The sequence below is a fragment of the Vanacampus margaritifer genome, chromosome 1, assembly GCF_051991255.1.
Source record: "Vanacampus margaritifer isolate UIUO_Vmar chromosome 1, RoL_Vmar_1.0, whole genome shotgun sequence".
Lineage (NCBI taxonomy): Eukaryota > Metazoa > Chordata > Actinopteri > Syngnathiformes > Syngnathidae > Vanacampus > Vanacampus margaritifer.
Window position 1 is genome coordinate 60,018,836 of NC_135432.1, and position 19,172 is coordinate 60,038,007.

General features: G+C 39.3%; 2 protein-coding genes across 6 annotated transcripts; one reads left to right on the top strand and one right to left on the bottom strand.

Moving 5' to 3' along the window:
• Positions 1–168: 168 nt before the first annotated feature.
• Positions 169–5,727, bottom strand: mtfr1l (mitochondrial fission regulator 1-like). Of its 3 annotated transcripts, none has more exons than XM_077558884.1 (8): positions 4,956–5,727; positions 3,668–3,818; positions 3,463–3,577; positions 3,279–3,388; positions 2,835–3,046; positions 2,139–2,532; positions 1,123–1,272; positions 169–1,033 (listed from the first exon to the last, which is right to left on the bottom strand). In XM_077558884.1, exons 2-7 carry the CDS (start codon positions 3,682–3,684, stop codon positions 1,155–1,157), a joined length of 966 nt encoding a protein of 321 aa, XP_077415010.1. In that variant the 5' UTR covers positions 3,685–3,818; positions 4,956–5,727; the 3' UTR covers positions 169–1,033; positions 1,123–1,154. The 3 variants fall into 3 exon arrangements, with proteins under 3 accessions (XP_077415010.1, XP_077415002.1, XP_077415019.1); XM_077558876.1 differs by having other exon boundaries at positions 1,119–1,272; positions 4,956–5,726; XM_077558893.1 differs by having other exon boundaries at positions 1,119–1,272; positions 3,463–3,570; positions 3,670–3,818; positions 4,956–5,725.
• On the top strand, positions 5,303–19,146 carry LOC144044428 (oxidation resistance protein 1). 3 transcript variants are annotated; one of them, XM_077558836.1, is made up of 16 exons: positions 5,303–5,466; positions 6,370–6,595; positions 7,110–7,318; positions 8,147–8,223; positions 9,780–9,890; positions 10,223–10,378; positions 11,722–11,853; positions 11,943–12,127; positions 13,333–13,649; positions 13,725–13,872; positions 15,270–15,471; positions 15,548–15,667; positions 17,067–17,219; positions 17,290–17,385; positions 17,462–17,535; positions 18,598–19,146. In XM_077558836.1, the coding sequence occupies exons 2-16, from the start codon at positions 6,501–6,503 to the stop codon at positions 18,731–18,733; spliced, it is 2,211 nt and encodes a 736-aa protein (XP_077414962.1). In that variant the 5' UTR covers positions 5,303–5,466; positions 6,370–6,500; the 3' UTR covers positions 18,734–19,146. The 3 variants fall into 3 exon arrangements, with proteins under 3 accessions (XP_077414962.1, XP_077414971.1, XP_077414978.1); XM_077558845.1 differs by having other exon boundaries at positions 10,226–10,378; XM_077558852.1 differs by having other exon boundaries at positions 10,229–10,378.
• Positions 19,147–19,172: the final 26 nt, after the last annotated feature.

Sequence of the window (19,172 nt, forward strand, 5' to 3'; positions counted from 1 at the left end):
TACATTAAATGTGTTATTTACGGACTGTTTTTATTAAATACAAAACTGTACTGTGCTTTTTTAAAAGTATTATTATTAAAAACGTCCAGTTGTTTTTGGGGGGCTGGAACGAACATGGTCTTTGACCACTGTCCATAAAGATGAGGCAAATCAAAGACCAAGAGAACATTTTCAAAACATCTGACCATCTTTATTTACAAACCAGCACATAACAAAAAAAAAAAAGTTAACATACATGTCATACAATGTGAAGGTGTGTCTAACCCAACAAAGAGGTTCAATGGTGAGAAACTGAGGTAAATTCTAACTTGTTAGGAAACTGTAAAATGTCCTAATGATATCAATTATCTTTTCACTGTTATGCTCACCCCCCCAAAAAAGTACGATGAAGTGGCATAATAACAAGCCTTTTCCGTGAGGTGGTCATTTCTACACATTACTTCGTGGTTTGGTGTGGTGGGAAAAAAAACAACACAGCTCACTAAATAAGTTTCAACAAATAACACACAAATTGTTAGGCAACGGAGGATGTGCTGATAAAAAATGAAGTTGTGGCACAGTCGGGGGGTGGGGGGTGAATAAAATCAGGCATCTGAGCAGGCAACAGACGTGCGGTAAGGCGTCACCAGGAATATTTATCGTCACAACTCACGGGTTCATGTACAAAGTATCATAAAACACACAATCAGTCACTTTTCTTTGCTTTGTCGGGAATTCCCAATCTGCTTCAAAAGGCTGCCATGATCTTAGATCATACTTAGCGTCTCACTTTACCTTTCAAGTATGATACAGAACTGGAAAATGTTCTGATTTAAAAACCCTCCTTTTCAACGCTGGATGGGTAAAAAGTGCTCCATAAAGGGGCCACTGGTCAACTGCTCAGTTGAAATAGTCTATTGAGTCATTGTTCTGAAAACTGGAGCGAGAAATAGAATATATGATACACATTTGTTTACTAACTGGCAGCAGGCAGCTACCGTATTGAGGTCTGAGGAGCAAGGCTGCGGTCCATGGCAGTTCCTGTGGAAAAGGCCTAAAAACAACCCAAAAGTAAAAACTGCTCAACATGTCGACAACATTGGAGTCCTAAAAACATGTGGATGAAAACGCATTCTGACCTACGTGGAGCAGCAGGACCGGAAAGCCAAGGTGAACTACTTCCGCTTCAAACCAACGCTGTCTTCTTCCTTCAGGACAAACTTTTTCCTTAGAGCTTCGGAGATCAGAGAAGCGGAGTCTTCCTCTCTCAAGGACGTACAGCCTCTGTTATACCTGACATTGAAATACAAAAAAAAAATCCAAAACAAAACACAAGCTGTGAGACCTTAGAACAAAAAATAGGTAACCTATTTGGTATGGCACATAAAAGTTGGAGGAAAAAAAAGTGATTGAGAAACTAAAATAATAAATATGCATTTATGTCAAAAAATAAAGCGTACCAACCAACGAAGGGACAATACTGCTAAGTGAAAAAAAAAATCTAAAAAAATCTCATTCAAAAATTAAATACAACAATGAATATAAATGTAAATAAAAATAATAGTGAAAATAAAAACAAATATTAAAAAAAATTAAAAATTACATCAAAAAATTACCATAAATGGAAATAAAACAACAAAAAGGTATATACATAAACAAAACAAAAACAAAAAAAATTAAAATGAATACTAAAACAAAAACAAGATAAAAAAAATTAAAATAAATATAAACATAAATGTATGACTACAACTAAATATCAATCAATAAATAAAAACACATTTATTTATTTCACGCAGCTGACAATGTCAGCATTTTTTTTTATTTTGACAGTTTTGGCCTTCCATACCAACCAACCGAAAAGAAGCAGAGTTTTTTTTCTTGAATTTGATTAATTTTTCAGCCCTATTGGGACATGTCTAAAGAAACTAATTTTAAGTTTAAAACAAAGACATTACTGAATGTTTTGTAGCGCGTCTGTGAGACTCTCCTCTTTCCTAACCAACCCTACTTTTTTTTTAAAGGATAAAAAATATCTCTCTTTTTCCTTGTCATGTGTGATGTCACTCAAATGTTAAAAATATGCACGCAACGTTACCCTGTGCGTTAACAGACATGTGACGATTTTTTTTTTTTTTAAATCCCAATGAGCCAGTTCGTACCTGTCTTTGCTCATCTTCATGCGGTTCATGTCCTTCAGGATGTCCATCACGTCGGCAAAGCTGGTGGACTTGGACAGCGACACCGTGTCCTCCTCCGCCTCACGGTAGTCCATGCTGGGCCTGTCTAGGTCGAATGTCGCCGACGCCGTCATGGAGACCGGTGGCAGGGGGTCGTGGACCAGCTCCGACACCACGGACACCATGTCCTTATCGTCGTCGTCTTCCTCCTCCTCCTCCTCCTCCTCCTCCTCCTCCTCCTCCTCCTCAGTGACGTCGCTGATGACGAAAGAGGCGGCTGCCGCCGGCTGATAGGGGGCGGTCTCGAAGGGCGCCATGGAAAAGCTCATGGTGGTGTCGTCAGGGGACAGAAGGTCAGGGGTCAAGGGGTTGGAGCCTGGAATGAACCGAGTAAACATTAGCAATGGTTTACGTTCACGGGCCACAACATTAGGTACACCTGCACTGTAGCTCACTATACAGACTCACATTCACACATAAGGGCAATTTGAAGTCTTGAATGAACCTAACATCCATGTCCACACAAAAAGGGCGGAGCCAGGATTCAAGAGAGCAACAAGAGCTGTATTCACAATTCTGCCTTTACAAAGACAACAATCATAAGTTGGCCCAAACAGTCAACTGAGGCCAATAAAAATCAAATCCTCTATTTTCTACAACTCACTATAACGGACCTACCAGTATCACCGGCCACAATCTTGGCAATCTGTGCTCGAAGTTTGCTCAGCTCATCTTGCAGGGCGGTGGTGCGGTTGAGCGCAGTCACCCCAGGTTTCCTCAGGCCCTCCACCCGCTTGCCCTCCCGCCGGAAGTTGGGCACTGATGAGTTCCTGTGTAGCACCAGGAGCGGCGTGGGCCTCCATTCGTGTTTGAGAGGGCGACAGTCACTCCTGGAAGGAGGGAAAAACCGAGTTAGGCTTCTAGCTTGTGTAGTAAGTCATGGCTGGCTTTGATCGTAGGTTGGATTTAGACTGGAGGTCAAAGTTCCCAATTCTGATTTAACGCATATATATAGCCAACTTTTTGACAGTGTTGTAATGTTGTATGATGTCCACTATAGTTTGAGGTCCTGCCTAAAATCCAGGTCCAAAAGAGATAATAAATTCCTGTATTTGTCTTTACCGCACTCTGGCATACGTCTCTTCTTCATCTGCAACAATCCAGGCAATATCTGCCAAGGTGGGAACCAAGGGTCCGTCCTTTGGGCGAAGGGCGGGCAGGCCAGGTAGTTCCTGATGTTTACCGAAAAATTAATGCATTTTTATTGTACCTAAAGAGACAACCCTTCAAGAATGAGGGGCAATACCTGGAAACACGCCCTTTGTGGGGGTTTGAGCGGAAGAGTGGAGCCTATTCTCCTCACCACACTGCGAGTGGATCCATGTGGCTTGTTCTGCCAGATAGGAATGACGTCCTGCAAAACATAAAGAAGAAAATCAAAAAAACCACAGTCCCATCACATGCGAAAATGGCAGCGCTAATTGATGCGGCGTCTGATAAAGGGCTGCCTTACTGTTTGGGTTTCCATGATGACGGCTCAGCTTGCTGAGGAGCACCGACGCTTTGGTGCTCTTAGTGGCTCAAGACTGAGCAGTTCACTCAACAGATGCCACGTTAATCTGACAACTCTCGGGATTTCAATTGGAGATTAAGTCAGAGCATCTGTTGAGGGGACACAAGCGGAGAGAGAGAGAAGACACATCATTGCGTTACCCAATAACTTTAACTTTAGAGCAATCAACTATTTAAAAGGTTTGAAGATGCTTCACTATAAATAAAACCAATTGGTGGATATGACCTGATTCTTGAATTACAGCAATTAATCTCATGCAAATAAACAGATGAAACGAGCCTATAGAAAATGTACTTTTTATTATTTAAACAGTGTCAGCCAGTCCTCTGCTATTTGCTAAAATATACTTTTGGGCTGTTTTATGCTCATCAACAATAACAGTGATCTATTGGCATCATAAAGTGGCATCTCAGTGTCAAGGACGAATGTTGAAGTGACTTGAGGATCTTTCTTTGGACATAAGCAGTGTGTTGTGACCATTTTGCTGCATCAATAGGAAATTACAAACCGTTTTTTTGGGGGCGGGTAGGAGTGGGGTCAATTATTCAGGGTGATGTAATGCTACATCCACAAAGGAAAACAAGGAATTTATGTTGTCCTGTATGAGATTGTGCATGCATCACTATTTGCAATCTTAGTTTTTGTTTTTTTACTTGGGCAACTCGGTGCAGCTACAACTAGCTCCGATCCTGGTTGTCATAGCAAACAAATACAATCTTTATTTCCCATGGGACCAGTAGTATGTGGAGTGGGACGAGGTCTTTCTCACTCATGACAGGGTCGCCCCCTCAAAACATGCTAATTCAGCAAGACAAAAACAAAGCCTTTTTTTTTGTTTTGTTTTTACAGACGGCTATGATTCTTAACCTTGGGCTATTTTAAAGAACGGGTTTCACAGATTTTATAATAAAATGTAAATTTAAATACATTCTCTAGAGTCCTCTAATAAAACCTCCTGTAAATCATGGCGTCACCGTTTACACTCTATTACGTTAATATGACGGAGGATAATAACAAGCAAAGGACGCCCAAATGTGTCAAAGCAGCGACTTTGAAAACAGCGTAGCTAAATTGATTCGTACCGGCAGCTAACTATATCAAATACACACACAAGGCCGTCTGTTAGCTTTGGTAGCAAAGACGGTGACCCTCAAACTGTGCCCGGATTTCCCGGACGGTCCTTTTAAATTCGAAGATAAAACTAAAAACACAAAAACGGAACTTACGGCAAACGAAAGCTCGGAGGTTCGAAATGGTGGATTTTATCTGAGGCGAAGTTTCTCCTTTTCGTCTTTCACTGTTAGTTGTGTTGATGTTCATTACCGGAAGCCGGTGGTCAATTTCCGGTGACGATTCGAGATGAGTTTGTATAACGGCATCCCTATAGGTTGCGGCAAGCAGGATTTTATTAAAGTTTTTGTTTCCATTCTCAAGCACATCTAAGCATTTTAAATGACTAAGTAGTGTTTGGAACTGCAAAAAAACAAACAAACACACACACTGTTAAACACTGGATAGAAAAAGACGCGGTATTGACAATTTTTCATGTCGGAAAATACAAGATCATTCCCTCGAACACACTTCCGCTTTCACAGGAAGCCGGCCCTGACAGTGAGAAAACCGTATTCGTCTTAAATTAGCCAGTGGGCGGACCGTGAACGCAGCACCGTCTCGAATGTGATGATATCGTACTGCAACTAAAGGACGGCGGCATCCATCGGCAAGTGACCGTGAACGGTATGTGAAAGCCTCTGCTGGCTTGCGGTTCATCCGTATAGAAGTTGCTGTGTTGTTATTTATCCGATCCATTGACGCCTGTCAGGCTCAAAAAGCCTTGTTTTCTACTCCCCTTGTGGCGATTAACAACACCCAACAGCACTTCCTGGAACCACACTGATCATTTGAATGGGTGTCCGTTGTTTAAAGAAGCTTGGCTGATCAAACAAATCACCACCCGCAATGTAGGTTGCAGGCCTTTTAAATGCTGCATTCCTGTGCTGTGATTTTATAATACAGTATTGTCAATGTAGCTCATAGAGGCAATGATAAGACATTTGAAGCACCCTTTATTGCGTAAAGGCTCACGTTTTGCATTCGGGGGGGGGGGGGGACTCAAAGCACGCAACTTAATAAATTGGGATGAAATCTGTTTAGTTTTAGCTAAGCTATCTATTGTATGAATGGCAACAGGTGACTACAGAGGTTAATTGTCCCTTCTGAGGCTCTGCCCTCTAGTGGAAGAACATTTAGTTAGTCTTCCTGTCACTACAGTATATGTCGCTGGCATAGGTAGATGAACAGACACATTATTTAAAAAGAAAAGGGAGGGGGGTTGAATTGTAGAACTGCTAAGAAGAATTGAATGCCACTTAATTAATCACTCCAATTAAGTCTCTGACCAAAGCTGCGGCCCTCATCTCTGCTTTATGTATTTTGCACAAATTGTGAAAAAGGCGTAAAATGTCTCCTTTAAGACCTCGTTGCGTCCCCTGCACACACCCTCACGATTCATTTGACATGCTAATTGAATTGGCCAATGGACTCCATTAGTCCACTAAGATCACTTTCCTGCGTCTGCAGATGCAACCTGACCCCCCTCTGCACCACAGTTAAGTTGCCGCCTTGTTTTGTGAACTGCAGATGCTGTAAAGTGGGAGCGAAAAAGGCAAGCCAGTCATGGGGAATAAGAGGAGGAGGAAGGATGCCTGTTGAGCACCCTCATCCTTCTACAGCGAGACCACAGCCGGCGTCAGTCTAAAGACACAGAGAGGATGGCTCAGTCTGTGAGGAGGATGGACATCCCCATGGACCACAAGCCGAAGAGGGACAAGACCAGGACCAGCTATTTTGGCAATGTGAAGACCAGGTTAGGATTACGGCGTGCCACATGGACAAAGGAAATAAAAGCAAGTCACGCGACACATTTGACTCACTTTTGCCCTTCAGGTTTAAACGGTCCACAATCAAGCCTTTTATTCATCTTTATTGATGTGAGGAGAAGGGCAGGGTGGCACAAAGAATGTGTTGTGTCAGTTTATGGCATGTACAAGATTTATTTTTTTTTTTTAAGCAGTAGCTGTACTCCAAATAACCCCCCATGCTAATATGGTATAACATTTACAAGAGGGCCACAAATCACTTTTTGACAAATTCAAGTTATTGATAATCATCTGAATCTAACACTTATCTTCAAATGAATGCTTGCAACCAGCTACAAGAGTTATCGTGTCTCCGATTGGTGAAATAAATAGAACAGTTTGAAATGCACCCTAATAAAACAAGCAGCAAATTGAGCTAAACTATTCAGACGCTCACATATGCATTCAATGTCATTTATAAACAGATAAATGATGAGTATCCTTTCCATTGTGTGTCCTAAGGCTGGGCTCAAAACTTCCCTCGGGTGTCTCGCAGCCTCCGCATTTTGCCATGCGTCCTTGGGACACTCAACCTCAGGCCCGAGACCTGCAGGAGCCTTCAGCCAGCAACCAACTTCAGCATCATCATCAGTACCAAACCGCCCCGGGACAACCTCTGGACCACATCCCGCACATCAGGAATCCGATACTGCGGCAGTATTACCTGCAAGGTACTCTGGAAGTGTTGATGTCACACACCTCTAAAGTGGAACATGCTTTCTTTGAAATTCAAAGCAATTTTTTTATTGGTGAAATAACAGAAAAGACCTTTCAAAAAGCTTTTCACTAAAACTTTTTTTAAATTAATCTCTCATTTGTTTAACTCATTCACTGCCATTGACGGCTATAGACGTCAAAAATTCATTTGAACTATTTCTATTAGTTTAACATTTGTTCTACTTTTGTTAACAAGAGTATGAAAATCTATTTTTTTTATTGTACATTTAGAACAGATATAAAATGTGTGATTAATTGGGAGTTAACTAGTGAAGTCATGCAATTAATTACGATTAAAAAATGTAATCTCCTGACGCCCCAAATTTTTAATAATCTTTAAGTCGCGTCAGGCGATTAAAATTTTTAATTGTAATTAATCGCATGACTTCAATAGTTAACTCACGATTAATCACGCATTTTATATCTGTATTTAAAAAAAAAAAAATCTAGGTTTTCATACTCTTGTTAACAAAAGTGGAAAAAATGTTAAACTAATAGAAATAGTTCAAATTAATTTTTGACGTTTATAGCCGTCAATAGCAGTGAATGAGTTAATTTATATCAACTTGCAATACCCTAAAAATAAATTGTTTTAAAAAGTTAAATACAACTGACCTGTAATTGCACTAGGAATCTTTCAGGTACCACTAGAGTGCGCCAGAGTACCACTAGTTCTGCTACCACAGTTCTTTGATAATCAATATTCCACTGCCAGGTTATGTAATGTCAATGTCAAAATTGTGTGTGGGGTTTTAAAGCATGACTTTTTGGTTTCCTCACAGGGACCTCATGGGACTCCAAAACCGCGGTGAAGAAAGAGCAAATGGGACAATTGTCACATGAGGGCAAAAGCAACACGGTCAGTCACACACTTCGCTTTACGGTTGATGATCCAAGGGCAAAAAAAAAGGGAGACTGGAAAATTGTATCTCTCTTATATAAAGTGTAGGGAATGTGTGCTGTTGCTGATAGGACTAGTTTATGGCTGGGAAATTATAATGTAAGAGTTGTCCAAGGTTCAGTTCATAGACACGAACGAGTGCGTCGGTCATCATGGGTAGGCTGAATGTGTTTCAGGGCCTCTACAGCAAATACAACAGGACTGTGTTTTCTGATGTTAACTCAAAGGTATTTTCTCTTTTCTTTTATTTTTCACATCGGTTAACTAACATCTTGAATGGAAATAATTAACTAGTCTTTGTGTCTTCTAGACAAACAGCGGTTTCGCCGCTTGGCCACTTTGCATTGAACTTTGCACACAAATGCGATGCATCGCCACGGTTACCTAGTTCCGTAAAAAAATTGTCTTTTACGAGAGTGATAGCGCATTTCAATTCGTTTGAGGGGTTAGGATTTTTTAAATCGAGGTTTAGGGTTGAGTTCAACAAATTGAATGAACTTGTTATTGTGCCATTAAAAATATTTCATTTTTGTCACATAACGGCTATATTGTCCTTAAAAAGCTTCTATTTTGTGAAATGCCCTGCATGTGTGAAATTGCTGTTTCCACAAAACACATCTAGTCTCCCGTAAATAATTGTATATTTTTTGCCACAAACTGCTTGTTCTCCATAGAAATACTGCATCTTTTTTTCACAACATTACTAGTATACTACAGAAGTGCTATAAATGCCTTTATTGTGCTCTAGAAATCCTATAATGTCTCAAAACTGCTCTATTTTGCCATAAAAAAATACATTTAATCACACAACTGCATTTTTCAAATATTTGGTGTTTTCCATTAAAAAATCATTTTGTCATAAAACATCCATTATTCTATTTTTTAAAAATGTTGTATTTTGTCAAGAAACAACTACACTATATTTTGCCAAAAAGCAATTATATTGTCACATGAACAATATATTTTGCATTAAAACAGGTTTGTTTTTCCATTAAAAAAAAAAATATATATATTTTGGCATGAATTTTGACAAAAAAAAACAACTATATTCTGCCACACCTTAACAATTTAAAGTCTCTAGTTAGTTACTGTCTTGTTTTTTTGAAACTCAAATAGTTTGGGCTAGTAGTTTGATTTGTTTATGGTGTTAATGCTAAGTTCTCATAAAAAGAACACTACATAGACCTAAATTGTTTACATAGACCAATTTATGGCTTATTTTGGCCAGCAAAATTAAATGTAACCACTGCAAGTCTCTTATTTTGTGCTTTCCCTTAATTTGTATTGTCTGTTCTAACCTTAGCTTATATTTATTTCCTTAACATCTTTTGAGACTTGTCAGAGCACCTTTTAGATAATTTCACGCTCAATACGTTTTTCATACATTAATTATCATACGTGTTCTGTTATTGTAATTCCCCGTGTCGGTGACCTGACCGCGTTTGGTACATATTTCTCTCTAGGTGTACCTAATAAACTGTCCTGCGGTGCTTGTTTTTTTTTTTTTTTTACAGGATGAGTCAGTGTTCAGCATCTCATCCCGCTTCGGCAGCGATGACACAGCTCCCCGTTCTCATTCCCGATCACAATCGTCACCGTTGTGCTCTGCCCTTGTCCGCACGGAGGTACGAGTCAGCACATGTCACATGCCACAACCAAATTTGTTGTTGTTGTTGACATGCAAAGCAAGCACTTGTGTATGTAACTCATGACTGCAGCTGATGGATATGGAAACTTAAAAACTGAAGGTATGGTCAACTTTCATGATCAATACTGATGTGTTAAATGTAAATACACATACTCCTCCTTCACGGCGGCTTTCATGTCTAGAAGGGTGTCATGTGAAACACTGCTATGACTACAAACAGAGATAGGAGGGGAAAATGCAGGCAGAAAGAGGAAGTACTTGACTTGTTGCCTGGCTATAGTCACTCTTAACATGGCTTCTCTTGTGAAGCAGCAGCAGCAATCAGAGGAGGGAAAGAGCACCATAACGGCCGACCAGGACGCTTGTAAGGAGAAGACGACGAAGGGGATGGATCCAGATTTTTCCGATCGACTCACTGCTCCTGCCCAGTCACCCTTGCCGGAGGCAGAATATGACAAACTTCTGGTAACTAGTACAAATTGTCTTCTTGTTCTTAGAATATAGCAACATCTTAGTTTGTTTTCTTAATCCATTGACGCTCTTTATATTGTATAAGGAGATTCAATTATTCAGCTTTGATCCCCTATAATGTCATTGAATGTTGATATAGCACCTTTTAAAATGTGTATTGACTATTAGTTTTGTATGTATATTGTGTCTATCAAAGGCATTATGACATGATATCAACACGCTTTTACAAAATGTTTGACTTCAGTTGTATAACGCTCACCGCTTTTAACTCATTCACTGCCATTGACGGCTAGAGACGTCAAAAATTCATTTGAACTATTTCCATTTAACATTTCTTCCACTTTTGTTAACAAGAGTATGAAAACCTTGAAAAAAATACCGTACATTTAGAACAGATATAAAAATGTGTTATTAATCGTGAGTTAATTATTGAAGTCATGCAGTTAATTACAATCCAAAATGTTAATCGCCTGACACGATTTAAAAAAAGAAAAGAAAAGATTATTAAAAATTAGGGGCGTCAGGCGATTACATTTTTTAATCGTAATTAATCGCATGACTTCACTAGTTAACTCATGATTCATCACTAATATTATATCTGTTCTAAATGTACAATTAAAAAAATTCAATGTTTTCATACTCTTGTTAACAAAAGTTAAAAAAGGTTAAACTAATAGAACTAGTTCAAATGAATTTTTGACGTCTATAGCCGTCAATGGCAGTGAATGAGTTAAATGTTTACGATTGGGAAGAATTACACAAATAGCTCAAAGATTAATCATAGAAATTCAGATGAGTGCCTCATGATGTTACTCTGGTGCCCAATTTTTTTTTCAATATGTTGTATGGGTCCCCAATAGTCTAACATTAGCATTATGATTAATATTGTATTTGTCTCCCCGAAAAAAAAAAAAAAAAAAAAAGAAATATTGTATTTGTGGAATATGAAGCAACAAAATCTAACCGTTTTTAATCTATCTCAGAGGGCGGCCATTTTGTCACTTGATTTCAACTGAAAATGACGTCACAGTTGCTCAGGGCTTAGGTAATGACCAATCACGCGTCACCTCTTTTCTGAGTTTGGTCATGTGACATAAGCAAGCTGAGCTGTGATTAGTCGTTAACTGAGCAGCATCTGCGATGTCATTTTTAGTTTACAAAATGGCTGCCAGATAGAGATGGATGAAAATGGGTGGATTTTGCTGCTTAATTCAGAGTACATCCTTATGCCACCTGCTTTTTTTGGGTGAGAATGTAGTTCAGTTAAAAAAATATCATATTTGCAAATCTTAAACCAAAAAATCAGTCATTCAGTCTTTTCTTTTTGATGCAAACAGGATGTGGAGGCAGTTCCGATGCCCGACGGACAACTCTGCCTTTTGGCTCTACCGCCTGAGTGCTGTCAGGGGGAGGGTCCAGATGCCACGCCTTACCTGAAATTGTTCTGCCGTCACATCACCGACCGCAAGGTAAGTACGGCGGTACCTCTAAATCCATTTCTGAGATATTGGTGTGCCTCCAATTATATATTTCAAAATTTTCTCCCTGGTCTCATCAGGGTGTTGTCTCCGGTATCCTCCTGGTGACGACAAACAAGCTCTTCTTCGACCCGTGCAAGACGCACCCGCTGGTGAAGGAGCACGGCTGCGAGGAGTACCTCCTGTCGTGCTCCGTGGACAAGCTGTCGTCCGTTTCCTTTTTTTCAGATATCTCGCATGTTCACTTTCACAACTCCCAGCAGAGGTAATAAAACAAAATAAAAATCTGGTCACCATCAACAAAGTTGAATTCATTGTTGAAATGTGACAACGGTGGTACCTTAACTACCAAAGTTCAATTTGTTGCATGGACAATCAAATCCGTTTTTCCCATTAATATGAATTCAAATGGCTTTAATCCGTTCCAACACTACCCCTCCCCAAAAACATTTTTTTTAACTCATTCACTGCCATAAATTCATAAAAAAAAAAGATGATTAAAAATTAGGGGCGACATTTTTAACATAACATTTTTAATTGTAATTAATCGCATGACTTCACTAGTTAACGATTAATCACAAATTCTATATCTGTTCCAAATGTAAAATAAAATAAAAATCTAGGTTTTCTTACTCTTGTTAACAAAAGTGGAGAAAAAATGTTAAACCAATACAAATAGTTAAAATGAATTTTTGACGTCTATAGCCGTCAATGGCAATGAATGAATTTTAAAAAAAAGAAAAGAAAAAATTATTAAAAATTTGGGTGTCAGGTGATTAAAATTTGTAATCATAATTAATTGCATGACTTCAATAGTTAACTCACAATCACAAATTTTATATCTGTTCTAAATGTACAATCAAAAAAATTCTAGGTTTTCATATTCTTGTTAACAAAAATGGGGGGAAAAAAATGTTAAACTAATACAAATAGTTCAAATTAATTTTTGACGTCTATAGCCGTCAATGAGTTAATCAATAAAAACAGCACTGTATTGCAAAATTAAAAAAATATATATATATAACAAAATAGAATGTAAAGAAGCTATTTGATTTAGACAAAATCATAAGTTGAGGGACCGTGTAAGTCAAGGAACCACTTTCGTTAGTATTTTTTTTATTATTTTAATGTGTAATTTCCTTCCAGTTTCATTGTGCTACTGCTATCTATAGCTGTATTATAAGGTGTATTATAATTTATTATTATTAGGGATGGGCGAGTACTGATACCAGGTGCCGGTCTAATACCCAGTTTAGCTATGGGCACTCGCAACAGCGGATGATATGCGTATTGGTTGCCCTCTTGTGGCTGTTTTACCATCAAAAACCTGAAATGAAAAGAATAGAAAATTGCCATTATTTCATGCAATTTTAAGGGAAAATGCTGTATTGGGATTTAATTTTTTTTTTTTTTTTAAATCCATCACGGTATTATTTAATCTATCTAATGTAAAGTTCTTTGTTTTTTCAGGAGAAAGGGGAAGAAACTTTTCCAGAGGCGGAAAAATGCCAAAAGCCAGGATCAGAAGGCGGAGTCAGTTTCACTTCTTGCACCTGCAGCTCTCTCCAATTTGAGTCTCAAAGTCGAGGCTTCTACAGCAAGTGATCCAACTGACAGCAGAAATGTGTCTGAGGAAGATCTTGACAAGAGCCCGTCTGAGATGTTGTCAGAAGCTTCCGGAGGAGCTCTCAGCGTGGCCGCCACCTTCTGCTGCGGAGCTCCAGAGGTGTCCGGTCAAGTGAAGACGGATGAGGCGCTGTTCTCGTCTGTGGAGAGTCGGACTGCAGGTAGCTACAGTGCATGGGGTTTAATACAGTCATTTGTGTTTTCAAATTAAAATCTTGAAACCTTGAAATCTCCAGTGCCTGAAAGTCCCAGGTGTGTCATGTTTGTGCGGCTGCGGGTTCAGTCGTCTGCAGGGAAGAAAAAGCGAGCCGGGGGATTTCAGTTTGGCATGACTGAAGCGACTGCTGCCAGACGGGAAGCCTGGATCGCCCTTTCGCAGGAGAGGTACGCGGACCCATGCCATGGAGGTGGGCTTGAACGTATTAATGTGAGAGTGGGCACGTGGGAGTCCTTGAAAGGTGCAGAAGTCGTACATTTCACACAAGAAACTCATCGTGTTTTCTGTGATGGAATGTGGCAAAATCCTGTTTGAGTAGGTGTCAGAATCCTGGATGGAATCTGTGATGTCATCAGTGGCACGCCCACTTTGAAAAAAACCTATGTTGAATTGTCGGGAAAAATAAAAGAAATTCCCTATTATGATCTTTTTTCAAGGTCCTCTTCTCATGAATTTTTAACAATTTGTTTAGGCTTACACTTAAAAAAAAAAAAAAAAAAAAAGAAACCATGAATTATCGACAGATTATCTACCAAACAAGTGTGTCTTGAACATAAATCAGTAAATCCAACCATGGTCTGCCTCTGCCTCTGACATAGAGATTGTATCAGTATCAGGCCGATTTTATTTCAAGGTATCAGAACTTGTGACAGTGGCCGATACCAGTAGTCGATACTAGGCCTTTTAACTCATTCACTGCCGTCAACGGCTATAGACGTCAGAAATTCATTTTAACAATTTCTATTAGTTTAACATTTTTTTCCACTTTTGTTAACAACAGTATGAAAACTAGAACTATTAGTCATGTGATTAATTACAATTAAAAATTTCAGGCGATTTAAATTTTTTAATTATAACTAATCGCATGACTTCACTAGTTAACTCCCGATTAATCACAAATTTGATATCTGTTCGTAATGTACAATTTTTTTTTTATTGTTAACAAATATGGGAAATAATGTTAAACGAATAGAAATAGTTCAAATGATTTTTTTACGTCTATAGCCGTCAATGGCAGTGAATGAGTTAAAAGTAAAGTAAAAAAGTCAAACAATATAAAAATAACAAATTCCCTGGAATTTAAAGGAAAAATGTTATATTAGATTGTAAAGGTCTTTAAAATTATCTCTTCGTATTTTATGTATCAAAAGTACTATTGGTACTTGGTATCGGTCTCAGTGACTGCTCAAGAGTAGAGTACTCGCAATGGTCATCAATGGTGTTACCAGTCGTATCCGGAAAAATTATCAGATGAACTCGCTATTCTAAGGTTTTAAAATGTTTAATGGGGTTGACAACAGGACTCTTCTGGTGTTCTCAGAAACTTGTGAAGCGTAAAATTATCCAAAATTCTCTTTAAAATATGAAAAATGACCAATTAAGCACACCACAGCAGAACTAACCCAACCATCTGAGTTCATCCTTCAACACTGCAAGATGACTACCAGGGACGCTGAAATGCATTCAGGAGCCACTCTCATTCGTCAGCTTGTTGACACAGCTGCTAGCCTATTTGTCCACCCGAGCTGCTCCTGACAAAACGCTTTTGTGTCCTCCCGCTTAGCTCCGATGAGCTGCACGCCTTTCTCAAGCACCGTCGACCCGACTTGTGTCTGCTCAAGGGAACAGCGGGAGGAGAAGAGGACGGGGAAGCGGATCACAATGAAGAGGAGTTTGTACTGGTGGAGGACAAAGATGACGAGGACGATGAAGAGGAGGAGGAGGAAGTGTTACAGAAGCAGCACAGCTCGGGAGACGACTGGGAGGTGAGTTGTGTTTTTTTTTTTATTAATAATTTGCTGTGTCTATTTGAAGATAGTAAAACTAGCGTTCTGTTTGCAGATGGTGTTGATGGAGGACAACGGGGGGAACAAGCCAGGTCAGCTGACTGACCGGGACCCTGAAGGACTTGACGCCATTGTGGAGAACAGCCACGTTTTAGAAGCCTCACATGTCAGAGAGGTCAGTGAACCACAGGCTTCACATATACGGACAAAAGTATTGGGACACATGGCCATTAACTCTTTGACTGCCAGACGTTTTCAGAAAAGGGATGCCGTGGGTGCCAGCCGATTTAAGCATTTTTGACTGATCTTTCAAGGTCCATAGAAAATTATGTGTTTGGACTATGGAAACACACATACTACCAAAACATACTGTTTCTACCTTATTCCGTTTTTCAGTAATCAACAATAGAAAATGGTTAGTTTCACCTCTGTTTTGAAAAAAAAAAAAAAACGTCTTTTAACGTCTTTGGCACTCCTCCATAGGATTTTACTAGAGTTAATGTATATAATTTGTGGAGACTGGTGTCAAGTTGTATTTTACAATTTAAAAGTGTGCAGAATTTCACAAGTTACTCCGTGATAGCTCTTAATATGAAAAGAAAAATGCACTGAGCTGTCACCAATGTCTTCCAAATTTAATTATGCCATCCAGTGGCAGAAAAATAACCAAAACACAAATCAATATCACACTCGTTTTTTTACAGTAAAGTACAGTTGACGTTGCACGTTGCACGTTGACACGCTCCAAGTTTTGAAAAAAAACGTCTTTTAACGTCTTTGGCACCCCTCCATAGGATTTTACTAAACGTTATTTAACGTTTTTGGCAGTCAAAGAGTTAAAGTGCAGTAGATGAACTCCATTAAGTAGCCATCACATGTTTATTCTATTATTAACCCATTCACTCCCAGCAATTTTCACTGAAGCAACCCTCTTCGCTCCCGCCTGTTTTACTGGATTTTGACCGATTTTGCAAGGTCCACAGAATATTGTGTTCTATTGCTATAAAAACATGGAACCTACCCCCCCCCCCTCAAAAAAAAAAAAAAAAGATTATTCTCTTCATTCATCAGGGGGAAAAAAAAGTATATTTGTATCTGTTTCCGTTTTGCAGCATTTAGCATTAGAATTTAGCTAAGTTTCATCATTATTCACAAACCTGTTGAAAACACTGGCAAAAAGAGCTTGTTGCAACATGGCCCTGGTTGATCTCTTATACTCTGCTGCCACCTTCTGGACTTTTTTTGTAATAACTACCATTGCTTTAAGCAACTTCATGTCAGAAGCTATATAAAAAATATATATATATATATATATATATATATATATATATATATATATATAATTTGGGGTTTGAATGAGTTAATATGTATTTTAAAGCTTCATAGATACCAAAATATATGCATGTGTGATGCAGGTATTTTGTTTTGGTCTACTTGGACTGTTGTATCTGTGAGGTTGAATGTGTGTGTGGCTTTAAAGGCGCATGGAGCCCATTGCACAATGCCTGATCTGCATGTCAGGTGGGGCGGCTCGATTCTACTACAGCGCGATTTAAATTTGATGACTTTCTCAGCTGTGCAAAGAGCTGCCCCCGAAGACGGTGGGCTACACCTGGCAGCTGGCGTACAGCACGTCTCACCACGGCGCCAGCCTCAAGACCCTCTACCGCAAATTGAGCGCCACGGACTCGCCCGCTCTCCTCGTCATCAAAGATGCCCTGGATGAGGTGAAGTCTCCGCTTTTACGGCGTATCGCGAGAGTAGCAGCTACCGCTAACGTCTTATCTCGCTCCGCAGGTATTCGGGGCTTTCCTCTCGCACCCGCTGAGACTCAGTGAGGCATTTTACGGCACGGGAGAAACCTTTCTCTTCATGTTGCATCCTCGGTTCAAGGTAGTTAGCATTTCATGTGTATCGGCTGAGGTTGCTAATTGTAAACACTGTGAGTAAAATGCACTCTTTTTCGCAGTGCTTCAGATGGACTGGCGAGAATTCCTTTTTCATTAAAGGGGACTTGGACTCATTCGCCATTGGCGGAGGAAGGTAAAGTTTTTAGTGCACTAAGGGATTTTGAGAGGATCCTATTCCCCCGCTATTTGCGGAAAAACTCACCTAGACTATGTCTAAAGTAAAAAAAAAAAAAAATGTTTTGGCATCTTGGTGTTAAGCAACTTCAATTGTGCCTTGAGATACGAGTTTGATTTGTTCTGTTTTTGTACTTTTATCAGAAATCATTTTTGGCATTCAAATGAAAGGAAATACCATTCATCCATTCCAGTATTCCTGTTTTTTTTTTTTTAATCAGTAGCACTCTATAATGTATTTTATTAAAAATGTACATTTAATGAAAAAATTAAAGAGAATGTAAAGAAATCAAACCGTTTTTAACCGCATTTTTTTGGCTTTAATTCAATGGTCGTTGTGCTGCTCCTTCTGGTGTACACACCTTGGCTATAATACAGACATAGTTTATGAAAGACAGTCTCGATTTCTCTGAAAATCGCAATGATAAGATATGTTCTTCGCAGAGGATAAAGAATATATACATTCAAGTATTATTGTCTGGCTACGTATTGCTCCGTTGTTTGTGTTCAAATATCCGTTACAGGGTTTTATAACAACACAACACTGATGCTATCTATGGCATTTCCCATTGTGTGTTAGATTTAAACTACCAGACTAAAACATAGTTATGTGGTTGTTTTAAATAGCCTACATGTGCAATGCGCTTTATTTTTGGTTTGATAGTGACAGTAAGCGTCACCTGCGAGTGGTAATAAACAGCTAGCATACAACGCTAACATCTCAAATTTTTGGCGTGCAAGTCAAGAAGCAGAAAAAATTTGCGCATCTCAAAAAAACTTGTACGTCGGGTCATTCGCATCGCAAAGAAACACTGTATGTTGAACTGAGTTGAAGAGCTTTGTTTAGTCAGGGAAAAAAAAATGCTTTGCCTCCATTTTGTGACATCTGTGTCTAGTTCACCTTCACAATTTAATGAACTCAAATACAACACCTATATCAAAAATACTGCCTTTATTATTTCACTTTCCAGTATGTATTTTCATTCACTTCTCCTTTTCCCCCCCCCCCCTCGCCCCGCAGCGGTCACTTTGGTCTGTGGGTGGACGAGAATCTGTACCTGGGCCGCAGCAGCCCCTGTTACACCTTCAATAACTGTTGCCTCTCAGAAACCGCCGACTTCAGAATCATGGAGCTGGAGGTGTGGACGTTCAGCTGAGGCATCTCACTTTGGTCGCATGCCGCAACTCGCCTTTCGTTTTACGGTACCAGTCCGGACAAACTGTTGGATTTATTCGTACGGTCAAACGGATCCGGATGAGTGGGATTTTGGAGCGCTGGCTGGCTGCCAGAAGGGACGTTTTAATGGGTGACTCATTCCTGTGGGAATGCTCTCAAGAGACTTTGCACTTTGCTCCATCTGTGAATCGGTTGTCATTTATTATATGAAAAGCTATGCATCTTCATGCTCAGCATCGTAGTCACATTAGTTTGTAAAAGACGCTTGTGAACAGTATTATATCACGTGTACTAATACTCTAGTATTATGTATGCTAATGCTCCCTTCCTGGCAGGATGTCATCAATTGGTGTAACAGGCTGCATAAATAAAAATATATGTACTTATAATTAATCACAATTGCATTTTCTTTTGTCTGA